General features: G+C 46.2%; 1 protein-coding gene across 1 annotated transcript in view; it reads right to left on the bottom strand.

The window, feature by feature from the left end:
* LOC139266712 (dynein axonemal heavy chain 8-like) overlaps positions 1-13,297 on the bottom strand; it is a 2,132,242-nt gene that overhangs the window by 860,654 nt on the left and 1,258,291 nt on the right. The window contains exon 37 of the mRNA XM_070884298.1: positions 8,414-8,527. Within this exon, the coding sequence (XP_070740399.1) occupies positions 8,414-8,527 (114 nt within the window). The remainder of the gene's footprint in view (positions 1-8,413; positions 8,528-13,297) is intronic.

Genomic DNA, 13,297 nt, shown 5'->3' on the forward strand with positions numbered 1-13,297 from the left:
AACCGGGTGGTGTTGGAAAGAAAACGGACTATTTTCTTGACTGAAGCAGGCCCCAAGGTGTATGAAACCCTGAAAAATGTGCTTGTTCCCGTCAAGCCAAAGGATACATCACTTATGGAGATTCTAAGCAAGTTAGAACAGCACTGCAGTCCTGAGCCACTAGAAATAGAACATAGAAATTAGAAATTTACAGCGCAGAAGGAAGTTATTTCGGCCCATCGTGTCCACGCCAGCCGACAAAGAGCCACACGGCCCTCGGTCAGCAATCCTGAATGTTACATACAAACCTATGAACAATGAACAATAGCGGACAGGTAAAGAGCACCCAGCCCAACCAGTCCGCCCCCCACTCCATGTATCACAACATTTTACACTCCACCCCACGCGGAACCATACGATCTCCTGGGAGAGGCAAAAAAACAGATAAAAACCCAAGCCAATTGAGGAAACAAATCTGGGAAAATTCCTCTCCGACCCATCCAGGCGATTGAAACTAGTCCAGGAGATCACTCTGGCCGTATTAGATTCCCTGAAGTACTTACCATCATATCTGCACCAGACAATAAGAGCTTATCCAGTCTAACCCCACTTACCAGCTCTAGGCCGTAACCAACCACCTTTTAAATGCGGTGAGGGTTTCTGTCTCTACCACCTTTCCAGGCAGTGAGTTCCAGACCCTCACAACCCTCTGTGTGAAGAAGCTTCCCCTCAAATTCCCTCTAATCCTTTCACCAACCACCTTAAACCTATGCCCCCTTGTAATTGACCCTTCCACCAAGGGAAATAGGTCCTTGCTATCCACTCTATCCAGGCCCCTCAAAAGTTTATACACCTCAATGAGGTCTCCTCTCAAAAATTGCTGAACATTATCGTTTCGGAATACGAGATCAGTTAACTGATGAAAGTATCAGTGAGTATCATTGTAACATTAAAGACGCTATCTATTCACTGTCATTTCGGTAACTTTCAGGACCAAGCATTGTATGACCACTTTGTTTGTGGGATGAAAAATGAAGCAATCAGAAAAAAATTGCTGACCACTCCTAACTTGATTTTTGATTTAGCTTGTCAGACAGCTATGTCAATGGATATGGCCGACCAATATTCCGAGAATGTCGCACCATTTCCAGTCGTCAGACAACCGAGGTGAATCGCCTGCAGGTTAAAAGTAAAAGGCAGTTGGGCCCCAAGGCCTCAGTAACTGGCCAAGGTAACAATATATTGAAGTCATGCTATCAATGCCTGAGATAACACATTGCTCAAAGTTGTCCATATATGAAGGCAGAGTGTTTCTTCTGCAGGAAAACTGGGCATCTTGCGAAGGCATGCCGACTGAAGAGTAAACCAACTTTCAAGGCTATAAGTAGAAATCCCCAGAGACTACATAGCATGGAAGAAAAGCAACAGGACGAGGAAGTTTTGTAGATACACGTCATCAGGAGCACGAGGGTATCTAACAGCGATTCGCAAAGTATCGTTAACCATGTAGACGTTGCAGGAACCAGGCTACCCACGGAAATCGACACTGGTGCATCAGTGAACATAGTACCGGAATCGCTATATCTCGAAAAATTGCGTGATTTCCCATTGGAGAAATCCATGGTAAAGCTGCGGGGCTACTCAGGAGAGTAAATTCTTGTGGTAGGTCTATCAGCACACTGGTGAAATACAAGGATCAATTTCAGAGCTTGCCTCTCTTAGTGGTGGCAGGAGACAAGCCTGCCTTACTAGGAAGAAATTGGTTGGGATCACTGAAGCTGGACTGGAATGAGATTTTTCGTGTTGAAATGAATTTTGCATCAAAGGATGATGTCCTCAAGAAGTATCCAAAGGTGTTCTGCAAAACAGACAGTCCGATCCAAGGTTTTAAGGCAAGTGTCAGGGTTCAGAATGACACTACACCAGTTTACTGCAAACCACGTCCTGTACCATATGCACTCAAGGAGAGAATTGAGCAAGAACTCAAAAGACGAGAGACTGAGAACATTATCTCTAAGATAGATCTATGTAATTGGGCGACACCCATTGTTGTTGTACCTAAGTCAAATGGTAAAGTAAGGTTGTGTGCGGATTGTGAAGTAACCGTAAAGCGAGTTCGAGAGGGTAATCTACCCAATACATTGCCAAATGTAGATGATTTGTTCATAACGCTGACAGGTGGTCAGATCTTCACAAAGTTTGATCTCACAAATGCCTACTTACAACTTGAACGAGATGAGGAGTCAGAGACATGCTTGACTATAAATACTCATCTAGGCCTATATCAATTTAATAGGCTACCGTTTCGGCTGCTCCCAAAAGTTCGTCACCATCCTCCAACTGCTCCACGATGATATGTAAGCTGCGATCCTTACCAATGGATCCATTACAGACCCAATCCATGTCCGGACCGGGGTCAAACAGGGCTGCATCATCGCCCCAACCCTCTTCTCAATCTTCCTCTTTGCCATGATCCACCTCACACTCAACAAGATCCCCGCTGGAGTGGAACTAAACTACAGAAACAGTGGGAACCTGTTCAACCTTCATCATCTCCAGGCCAGATCCAAGACCACCCCAACCTCTGTCATCGAGCTACAGTACGCGGATGACGCCTGCGTTTGCGCACATACAGAGGCTGAACTCCAGGATATAGTCGACGTATTTACTGAGGTGTTCGAAAGCATGGGCCTTACACTAAACATCCGTAAGACAAAGATCCTCTACCAACCTGTCCCCGCCGCACAGCACTGCCCCCCAGTCATCAAGATCCACGACATGGCCCTGGACAATGTGAAATGTCCCCCTCCAGTGCGCCAGTGCAACCTTCGGCTGCCTGCGGAAAAGAGTGTTCAAAGATCAGGCCCTCAAATCTGCCACCGAGCTCATAATACCCTCCCTCTTGTATGGCTCGAAGACATGGACCATGTACAGTAGACACCTCAACTCGCTGGAGAAATACCACCAACGATGTCTCTGCAAGATCCTGCAAATCCTCTGGGTGGACAGACGCACCAACGTTAGCGTCTTTGACCAGGCCAACATCCCCAGCATCGAAGCACTAACCACACTCAATCAGCTCCGCTGGGCAGGGCACATTGTTTGCATGCCTGACACGAGACTCCCAAAGCAAGCGCTCTACTCAGAACTCCTTCAGAGCAGACAAGCCAAAAATGGGCAGAGGCAACATTTCAGGGATGCCCTCAAAGCTTCCTTGATGAAATGCAACATCCCCACCAACACCTGGGAGTCCCAGGTCAAAGATCACCCTAAATGAAGGAAGTGCATCCGGGAGGGCGCTGAGCACCTCAAGACTCATTGACGAGGGCGCGCAGAAACCAAGCGCAGGCAGCGGAAAGAGCATGTGGCAAACCAGTCCCAGCCATCCTTTTCCTGAACGACTGTCTGTCCCACCTGTGACAGGGACTGTGGTTCTCATATTGGACTGTTCAGTCATCTAAGAACTAATTTTTAGAGTGGAAGCAAGTCTTCCTTGATTCTGAGGGACTGCCTATGATGATGATGATGATTTGGGGTGTCTTCCGCCCCCGCCATATTTCAAGGGGTGATGAACCAGATTCTCATTGTTAAAACCAAACTTGGCACAATCCATAGAACATAAACAATTAAGACAGAAAGCAAATTATGATAGAGGTTGAATAAGAGAAAGAAGTGTGAAATTAAATCAGAAGATAAGAGTGAAGAACCTTCATTATAAATGTTTAAAGTGGTTACCAGCAAGAGTGGTGAAGATATGTGGTCCTCGCACATATTTGGTCAAGATGTTTGATCATGTATAGGTTAGGTTTGTTCACATTGATCATATTTTAACGACAGGAAGGAGTTGAAATTTTGAATGATTCAATTATTTCTGACATCAGATAGTCTTATTACAAGTATAGTAACAAGTCTAAGAGAAAGTCAGAATTTAAGTCTGAGTCCAAGTTAGGCAGACAAACAGTCTCAAGTTGTAGAGAGTTCAAATGTAGATCGAGGGCATCCCTTGGAGGAAAACTTTCCTCAGGCTCAGCCTAGAATGAGTCTAAGTTGGACACCATGTTTGGAAAGTTCTGTTTGAGTGCAAAGGTATCCTCTTCGAAACAGAAAACCAGTGGTAAAGTTTTCTTTGTAAATAAGGCATAATAAGTACATATATTTTGTTATGTATAACCATGCAAGGTATGTATGATGATTGTTTGTTGCCATTATTTCTTCATTAAGGAGGGAGAAATGCAATATAGTTCCACCTTATGGAGTACTGCTCAACATAGTGGACTACTGTGGTAATACAGTCATTGCTATTTACAAGAATAAACAGATAAGGAACCTGACATGTTCCTGAGTTAACAGCCATCTTGGAGTCTGTGTGTTTGTGAGGTCATAAAGAATATATCACACTACCAAGCCAGTCTTGGTTAGGGACATTGAAGTCCCCCACCCAAAGTAGATTCTATGCTCTTGCTGCTCATCGTGCCTTTGCCAAGTGGTATTCAACATCAGCAAAGGGAGGTGGTGGGTGGTAATCAGCAGGAGGTTTCCTTGCCTGTCTTTGAACTGAAGCCATGAAATTCATGGGGTCCATAGAAACATAGAAAATAGGTGCAGGAGTAGGCCATTCGGCCCTTCGAGCCTGCACCACCATTCAATAAGATCATGGCTGATCGTTCACCTCAGTAACCCTTTCCTGCTTTCTCTCCATACCCCTTGATCCCTTTAGCCGTAAGGGCCATATCCAACTACCTCTTGAATATATCTAACGAACTGGCATCAACAACTCTCTCCGGAAGAGAATTCCACAGATTAACAACTCTCCGAGTGAAGAAGTTTCTCCTTATCTCGGTCCTAAATGGCTTACCCCTTATCCTTAGACTGTGACCCCTGATTCTGGACTCCCCCAACATGAGGAACGTTCTTCCTGCATCTAACCTGTCCAGTCCCGTCAGAATTTTATATGTTTCTATGAGATTCCCTCTCATTCTTCTAAACTCCAGTGAATACAGGCCCAGTCGAACCAGTCTCTCCTCATATGTCAGTCCTGCCATCCTGGGAATCAGTCTGGTGAACCTTCACTGCACTCCCTCAAGAGCAAGAATGTCCTTCCTCAGATTAGAAGACCAAAACTGAACACATTATTCTAAATGAGGCCTCACCAAGGCCCTGTACAGCTGCAGCAAGACCTCCCTGCTCCTATATTCAAATCCCCTAGCTATGAAGGCCAACATGCCATTTGCCTTCTTCACCACCTACTGCACCTGCATGCCAACCTTCAATGACTGATGTACCATGACACCCAGGTCTCGTTACACCTCCTCTTTTCCTAATCTGCCGCCATTCAGATAATAATCTGCCTTCGTGTTTTTGCCACCAAAGTGGATAATCTCACATTTATCCACATTATACTGCATCTGCCATGCATTTGCCCACTCACCTAACCTGTCCAAGTCACCCTGCAGCCTCTTAGTATCCTCATCACAGCTCACGCCACCACCCAGCTTAGTGTCATCTGCAACTTGGAGATATTATTCTCAATTCCTTCATCTAAATCAATAATGTATATTGTAAAGAGCTGTGGTCCCAGCACTGAGCCCTGCGGCACCCCACTAGTCACTGCCTGCCATTCTGAAAAGGACCTGTTTATTCCAACTCTCTGCTTCCTGTCTGCCAACCAGTTCTCTATCCACGTCAATACATTACCCCCAATGCCATGTGCTTTAATTTTGCACATCAATCTCTTGTGTGGGACCTTGTCAAAAGCCTTTTGAAAGTCCAAATACACCACATCCACCGGTTCTCCCTTGTCCACTCTACTAGTTACATCCTCAAAAAATTCTAGAAGTTTTGTCAAGCATGATTTCCCTTTCATAAATCCATGCTGACTTGGAATGATCCTGTCACTGCTTCCACATGCGCTACTATTTCATCTTTAATAATTGATTCCAACATTTTCCCCACTACTGACGTCAGGCTAACCGGACTATAATTACCCGTTTTCTCTCTCCCTCCTTTTGTAAAAAGTGATATTACATTAGCTACCCTCCAGTCCATAGGAACTGATCCAGAATCGATAGACTGTTGGAAAATGATCATCAATGCATCCACTATTTCTAGGGCCACTTCCTTAAGTGCTCTGGGATACAGACTATCAGGCCCTGGGGATTTATCGGCCTTCAATCCCATCAATTTCCCTAACAATTTCCTGACTAATAAGGATTTCCTTCAGTTCCTCCTTCTCACTCGGCCCTCGGTCGCCTGGTATTTCCAGAAGGTTATTTGTGTCTTCCTTCTGTGAAGACAGAACCAAAGTATTTGTTCAATTGGTCTGCCATTTCTTTGTTCCCCATTATAAATTCAGCTGATTCTGACTGCAAGGGACCTACGTTTGTCTTCACTAATCTTTTTCTCTTCACATATCTACAAAAGCTTTTGCAGTCAGTTTTTAAAGTTCCCAGCAAGCTTTCTCTCACACTCTATTTTCCCCCTCCTAATTAAACCCTTTGTCCTCCTCCTAAATTTCTCCCAGTCTTCAGGTTTGCTGCTTTTTCTGGCCAATTTATATGCCTCTTCCTTGGATTTAACACTATCCCTAATTTCCCTAAGGTTGCACACCAAGGTTGAGCCACCTTCCCAGTTTTATTTTTACTCCAGACAGGGATGTACAATTGTTGAAGTTCACCCATGTGCTCTTTAAATGTTTGCCATTGCCTATCCACCGTCAACCCTTTATCATTCGCCAGTCTATTCTAGCCAATTCACGTCTCATACCAGAGTCAATCTTGAGGGCTCCCAGGGCCACTGCCCTGCCCCATCCTCTCACTGTTTATCATTCTGCTGCCACCTCTGATTGGTCTGTCCTGCCAGTGAAACAGGAATGGTGATGTAGGAGTCTGGGAGGTTGGCCGAGGCATACGAAAGCATGGGCCTTACGCTAAACATCTGTAAGACATAGATCCTCCACCAATCTGACCCCGCCACACAGCACTGCCCACCCAGTCATCAAAATCCACAGCGCAGCCTTGGACAACCTGGTCCATTTTCCATACCTCGGGAGCCTATCAGCAAGGGCAGACATCGATGACGAGGTCCAACACCGCCTCCAGTGTGCCAGCGCAGCCTTTGGTTGCCTGGGGAAGAGAGTGTTTGAAGACCAGCACCTCAAATCTGGCACCAAGCTTATGGTCTACAGGGCAGTAGTGATACTCGCTCTCCTATATGGCTTAAAAACGTGGAGCATATACAGCAGACATCTCAAAGCGCTGGAGAAGTATCACCAATGGTGCCTCCACATGATCCTGCAAATCCTTTGGGAGGATAGACTCACCAACGTCAATGTTCTCGCTCAGGCCAACATCCCCAGCACTGACCACGCTCGACCAGGTCCGTTGGGTGGGCCACATCGTCCGCATGCCCGACACGAAACTCCTTAAGCAAGCACTCTACTCGGAACTCCTACATGGCAAGCGAGCCCCAGGTTGGCAGAGGCAACGTTTCAAGGACACCCTCAAAACCTCCTTGATAAAGTGCAACATCCCCACCGACACCTGAGAATCCCTGGCCTAAGACCGCCCAAAATGGAGGAAGAGCATCCAGGAGGATGCTGAGCACCTTGAATCTCGTTGCCGAGAGCATGCAGAAATCTAATGCAGACAGCGGAAGGAGCATGCGGCAAACCAGACTCCCCACCCACCCTTTCCTTCAACCACTGTCTGCCCCACCTGTGACAGAGACTGTAATTCTTGCATTGGACTGTACAGCCACCTGAGAACTCACTTTTAGAGTGGAAGCAAGTCTTCCTCGATTTCGTGGGACTGCCTATGATGATGATGATAGGTATGATTCTATGAGTATGACTGTCAGGTTGTTGCCTGACTAATCTGTGGGACAGCTCCCTCAATTTTGGCACAGATGTCAGTGAGGAGGACCTTGCAGGGATGACTGGGCTGGATGCATCTTTGCTGTGTCCGAATCAGATGCCTATGTTTTAGCCGAGTGGTCCATCCGTTTTTATTCTTATTGTAATGCTTTGTTGAGTTTTGATATAAGTGTGTAGTATGCCATTTCACATTGCAATTAAGAGTCGATCACATTGATGTGGCTCTGGGTAAGGCTGGCAGGTTTTCTTTCCTAAAGGGCATTAGTGACCCAGTTGGATTTTTAACGACAATCTGATAACTTCATGTTCAGCATGGTCACAGAACCAGTTGGGTCAGTTTACGCGATTTTAATATTTTAAACCTGCCCCTCCTCCCACCCTTTCCTGTCCATCAGAGGATGGGGAGAGCGTTAATATTGAGGCTAAAATGATTAATGAGTATGCGGATAAGGCAGTGACTGGCAGGTTTCATAACTCGAGACCGAGCAAATGGACCACGATAAACCTTTCCTGTTATGTAGATTCACCAGATTTAATACTACGAAAAACAAAATAAAAGTTTACCTTTTCATATTGTCGTCTATATTTGAAGACCTCCTTCTGGAAAAGATCCACTGACTCCAGCAGGTCAGCCTTAAATTTGGGTTGGACTTGCACCAACTCATCCTGCACATTTCTCTGTTAAGACAAATAATTACACCACAGGATCAAACAAGTTATACTGCTAGGTCTTGCAATGTCTTAGTGTTGGCAAATAATTTGACCTGGCTAGTCAAAAATAAACAATCAGAATTGTAAAGGCTAGTGAAACAGAGTGAACATTTTTGCTATGAAAACTGAAAGAAACTATTAGTAGTACAGCTTAAAATCTACAAAAAATAGTTGATCAAATCCAGTAATAAATTTTGGTGGAATTCGAGAGGTAATTATACAAGAATGCGGAATGTATCAAATATATATTTATTATAGTTATGGTACATAAAGTGTAAGTGACAATTTTAGTAACATATATAAATATATATATCTAATATAAATACATATATATATATATATTTGGTTTGAGCCATGGTGAAACTTTAGTATATTAAATTCATTAATATTGTAACTCAAAGCTTAAAACACCACGAATACTGCTCCTCAATGACTCAGCTTTTTCTATTGTTTCATGGGATGTGGGCATTGATTTCAAGGCCAGCATTTATTACCCATCCCTAATTGCCCTTGAAAAGGTGGTGGTTAGCCGCTGCAGTCCATATGGTGAAGGTACTCCATAGCGCTGTTAGGTAGAGAGTTCCAGGATTTTGACCAAGCGACAATGAAGGAATGGCGATATATTTCCGAGTCAGGTTGGTATGTGAATTGCAGGGGACCTTGGAGGTGATGATGTTCCCATGTGCCTGCTGCCCTTGAATTCTAGGTGGTAGAGGTCACGGGTTTGGGAGGTGCTGCCTATTGTGTATGGAGAAAGAGTCAGACTGAACACTGTGAGCTCAAAGTAAAGTGTGACCGTAGTCTTTTATTGCAGAGTGCCTCTCCAACCTGTGAAGCCTCCTTAAATACCTGTGCTCCCAAGGGATTATGGGATCCCTTGGGACTCCAGGGGATGAGCCCTCTGGTGGCTGTACAGAGTAAATACAAGTTCACATATATAACAACATTCCCCCCCAAAGTCAATAGTGTAACTATTTACAATGTGAGTCAATCTGGGGCCCTTCTTGCCCTGGTTGATCATCTCGATGTAAAAGCTGGTGTTGTTGAATCATTTGTTGGGCCCTCGCTGGGCTGCTGTGCAGCTGGCCTTGCAGGGCTGCCTGGTGTGTTGGGCCCTGCAGGGCTGCTGTGGGTGATGGGTTCTGCTTCGTGGTCAACCGTGGTGCCGGTTGCCACTGGTGTGTATGCTGGAGGATCAAAAAGGTAGGGTCCAAGGTGGGTTGCTCAGGATAGTCCGTGAATCTGAGTTTGATTTGGTCCAAGTGTTTCCGGTGAATGAGTCTATTTGAAAATTTGACCCGGAACACCCTGCTTCCGACTTTGGACACAACTGTGCCTGGAAGCCACTTGGGACCTTGTCCATAATTTAAAACAAATACAGGATCATTGATTTCAATCTCGCGTGACACATTTGCGCTATCATGGTATGCACTTTGTTGAAGCTGCTACTCTCTACCTGTTCATGTAGATCAGGGTGAATTAACGAGAGCCTTGTCTTGAGTGCCCTTTTCATGAGCAGTTCAGCAGGTGGGATCCCAGTGAGTGAGTGGGGTCTCGTGCGGTAGCAAAGCAGGACTCGGGGTAGGCAAGTCTGCAGTGAGCCTTCAGTTACCCTCTTCAAGCCTTGCTTGATGGTTTGCACTGCTCTCTCTGCCTGACCATTGGACGCTGGTTTAAACGGGGCAGATGTGATATGTTTGATCCTGTTACGGGTCATGAATTCTTTGAACTCAGCACTGGTAAAACATGGCCCGTTGTCACTCACCAGGACATCAGGTAAGCCGTGTGTGGCAAACATGGCCCGCAGGCTTTCAGTAGTGGCAGCGGACGTGCTAGCCGACATTATCTCACATTCAATTAACTTGGAGTATGCGTCGACAACCACAAGGAACATTTTACCCAAGAACGGGCCTGCATAGTCGACATGTACCCCAGACCACGGTTTGGAGTGCCAAGACCATAAACTTAGCGGCGTCTCCCTGGGTACATTCCTTAACTGCGAGCATGTATTACATCTGTGAACGCAGGACTCTAAGTCCGCATCGATCCTGGATGTGGGATCTGGCTATCGCTTTCAGCATTACGATGCCTGGTTGGGTACTGTGAAGGTCATTGATGAAGGTGTCTCTGCCCTTCTTGGGGACCACTACTCGATTGCCCCACAGAAGGCAGTCTGCCTGTATAGACATTGCATCTTTGCGCCGCTGGAATGGCTTTATCTCTTCCTGCATTTCCACTGGGACACTGGACTGCTCCTGTGAAGCACACAGCTTTTAACTAGAGATAATAAGGGGTCCTGGCTTGTCCAGGTTTTGATCTGCCAGGAAGTGACGGGTGATTGCTCACTCTCAAATGCTTCCATAACCTAGATCTGCGGGCTGCGCCATTTCCACCCCCGTGGTGGGCAATGGCAGCCTACTGAGAGCATCGGTGCAGTTTTCTGTGCGTGGCCTGTAGCGGATGGCATAGTTGTATGTGGACAACGTGAGCACCCATCTCTGGATGCGGGCCAACGCGTTGGTATTCGTCCTTTTACTCTTGGAAAACAGGGATATAAGTGGTATATGGTCAGTTTCCAATTCGAATTTTAGCCCAAACAGGTATTGATGCATTTTCTTTACCCCACAGACACACGCTAATGCTTCTTTTTCAATCATGCTGTAAGCTCTCTCAGCCTTAGACAGACTTCTGGATGCATAAGCAACAGTTTGCAATTTCCCGAAATTGTTAGCTTGTTGCAATACACACCTGACGCCATATGATGATGCATCACTAGTACCAAATGCTTACATGGATCATACAACACAAGCAATTTGTTTGAGCATAACAATTTTCTCGCTTTTACAAAGCCATTTTCTTGGCTTTTGCCCCAAACCCATTCACCCCCTTTTCGTAGTAAGACATGTAATGGTCCTAGCAATGTGCTGAGACCCGGTAAGAAGTTACCAAAGAAGTTCAAGAGTCTCAGAAATGACCGCAGCTCCATCACGTTCTGTGGTCTTGGTGCATTCTCGATTGCCTCCGTCTTCGCGTTGGTAGGCCTGATGCTGTCCGCCGCAATCCTCCTTCCCAAGTGCGCCACGAAAACGCACTTTGAGCGTTTTAACCTGAGCCCCACACGGTTGAGTCAACTCAGAACCTCCTCCAGGTTTTGCAGGTGCTCGACTGTGTTCCGACCTGTGACCAAGATGTCGTCCTGGAAGACCACGGTGTGCGGGACCGACTTCAGTAAATTTTCCATGTTTCTCTGGAATATCGCTGCCGCTGATCGGATTCCAAATGGGCATCAGTTATAAACAAAAAGACCTTTGTGCGTGTTGATGCAGGTGAGGGCCTTCGATGATTCCTCCAGTTCTTGTGCCATGTAGTCTGAAGTCAGATCCAGCTTCGTGAATGTCTTTCCTCCCGCCAGCGTTGTAAAGAGGTCGTCGGGCTTTGGTAGTGGGTATTGGTCCTACAGGGAGAAACGATTGTTAGTTACATTGTAATCGCCACAGATTCTGACGGTGCTGTCTTCCTTGAGGACTACGACAATAGGACTGGCCCACTCGTTGAACTCAATCGGTAAAATGATGCCCTCTCGTTGCAGCCGGTCTAGCTCGATCTCTATCCTTTCTCTCATCATGTACGGTACTGCTCTCGCCTTGTGATAGATGGGTCACACCCCCAGAATTAGATGGATCTGCACTTTTGCTCCTTGGAATTTCCCAATGCCTGGTTCGAACAGCGAAGGAAATTTGTTTAAGACCTGGGCACACAAAGTGTCGTCAGCGGGCGATAGCCCTTGGAAGTCGTCCCAGTTCCAGCATATCTTTCCCAGCCAGCTCCTGCCGAGCAGCGTGGGACTATCGCCCGGTACCACCCAGAGTGGTAGCTTCTGCACCATTCCATCGTAGAAGACCTTTAGGTAGCACTGCCGATTACAGGAATCAGTTCTTTTGTGTATGTTCTTAGTTTCGTGCGAACTGGAATTAAGACTGGCCTTGAGGCCTTGTTGCACCACAACCTTTCGAAAGTCTTTTTGCCCATGATGGACTGGCTCCATTGACACCGGGAGTTCATTTCGTTCAACATTCAGCATTATCGGGGGACAATTCATGGTGAATGTGTGCACCTCATCTATCTGTGGCTCTGGTTCGTCGTGATCCTCCGTGGATCTGTCCTCCTCTGCAACATGGTGGTTTTCAGGTTTAACAGGCTTAGCAGCTAACCTGCACACTCGTTGGAGTTGTCCCATTGTTCCACAGTCCTTGCAAATGTACACTTTGAATCGGCATGAATGGAAACGATGATCACCCCCGCAGTGCCAACACGTTGTTAATGGCCTTGCATTCATCACCCCTGATGGTGGACTCTGAGTCAACTGCGGACGTGCAGCTGCAAGTATGTGTGACCTGCCCTGTACATTATGATTCGAAAGCAACATCACTTTGTTCACAGTACTTGTAGCAGCACTTGTGTGCTGAGAGATTTGCTGCGTATTGTCACTGGTGGCAATGAACACCTGGGCTATCGCTATGGCCTTACTCAAGGTTGGGGTCTCTACAGTCAAATGTTTGTGAAGTATGGTTTCGTGGCCAATGCCAAGTACGAAAAAGTCTCTGAGCATGTGCTCCAAATGTCCTTCAAATTCGCAATGTCCTGCAAGGCGTCTTAGCTCGGCGACATACCTCGTCACTTCCTGGCCTTCAGATCTTTTGTCGGTGTAGAACCGGTTCCTCGCCATCAGAACGCTTT

Source organism: Pristiophorus japonicus, chromosome 7 (assembly GCF_044704955.1).
Source record: "Pristiophorus japonicus isolate sPriJap1 chromosome 7, sPriJap1.hap1, whole genome shotgun sequence".
Classification (NCBI taxonomy): domain Eukaryota; kingdom Metazoa; phylum Chordata; class Chondrichthyes; family Pristiophoridae; genus Pristiophorus; species Pristiophorus japonicus.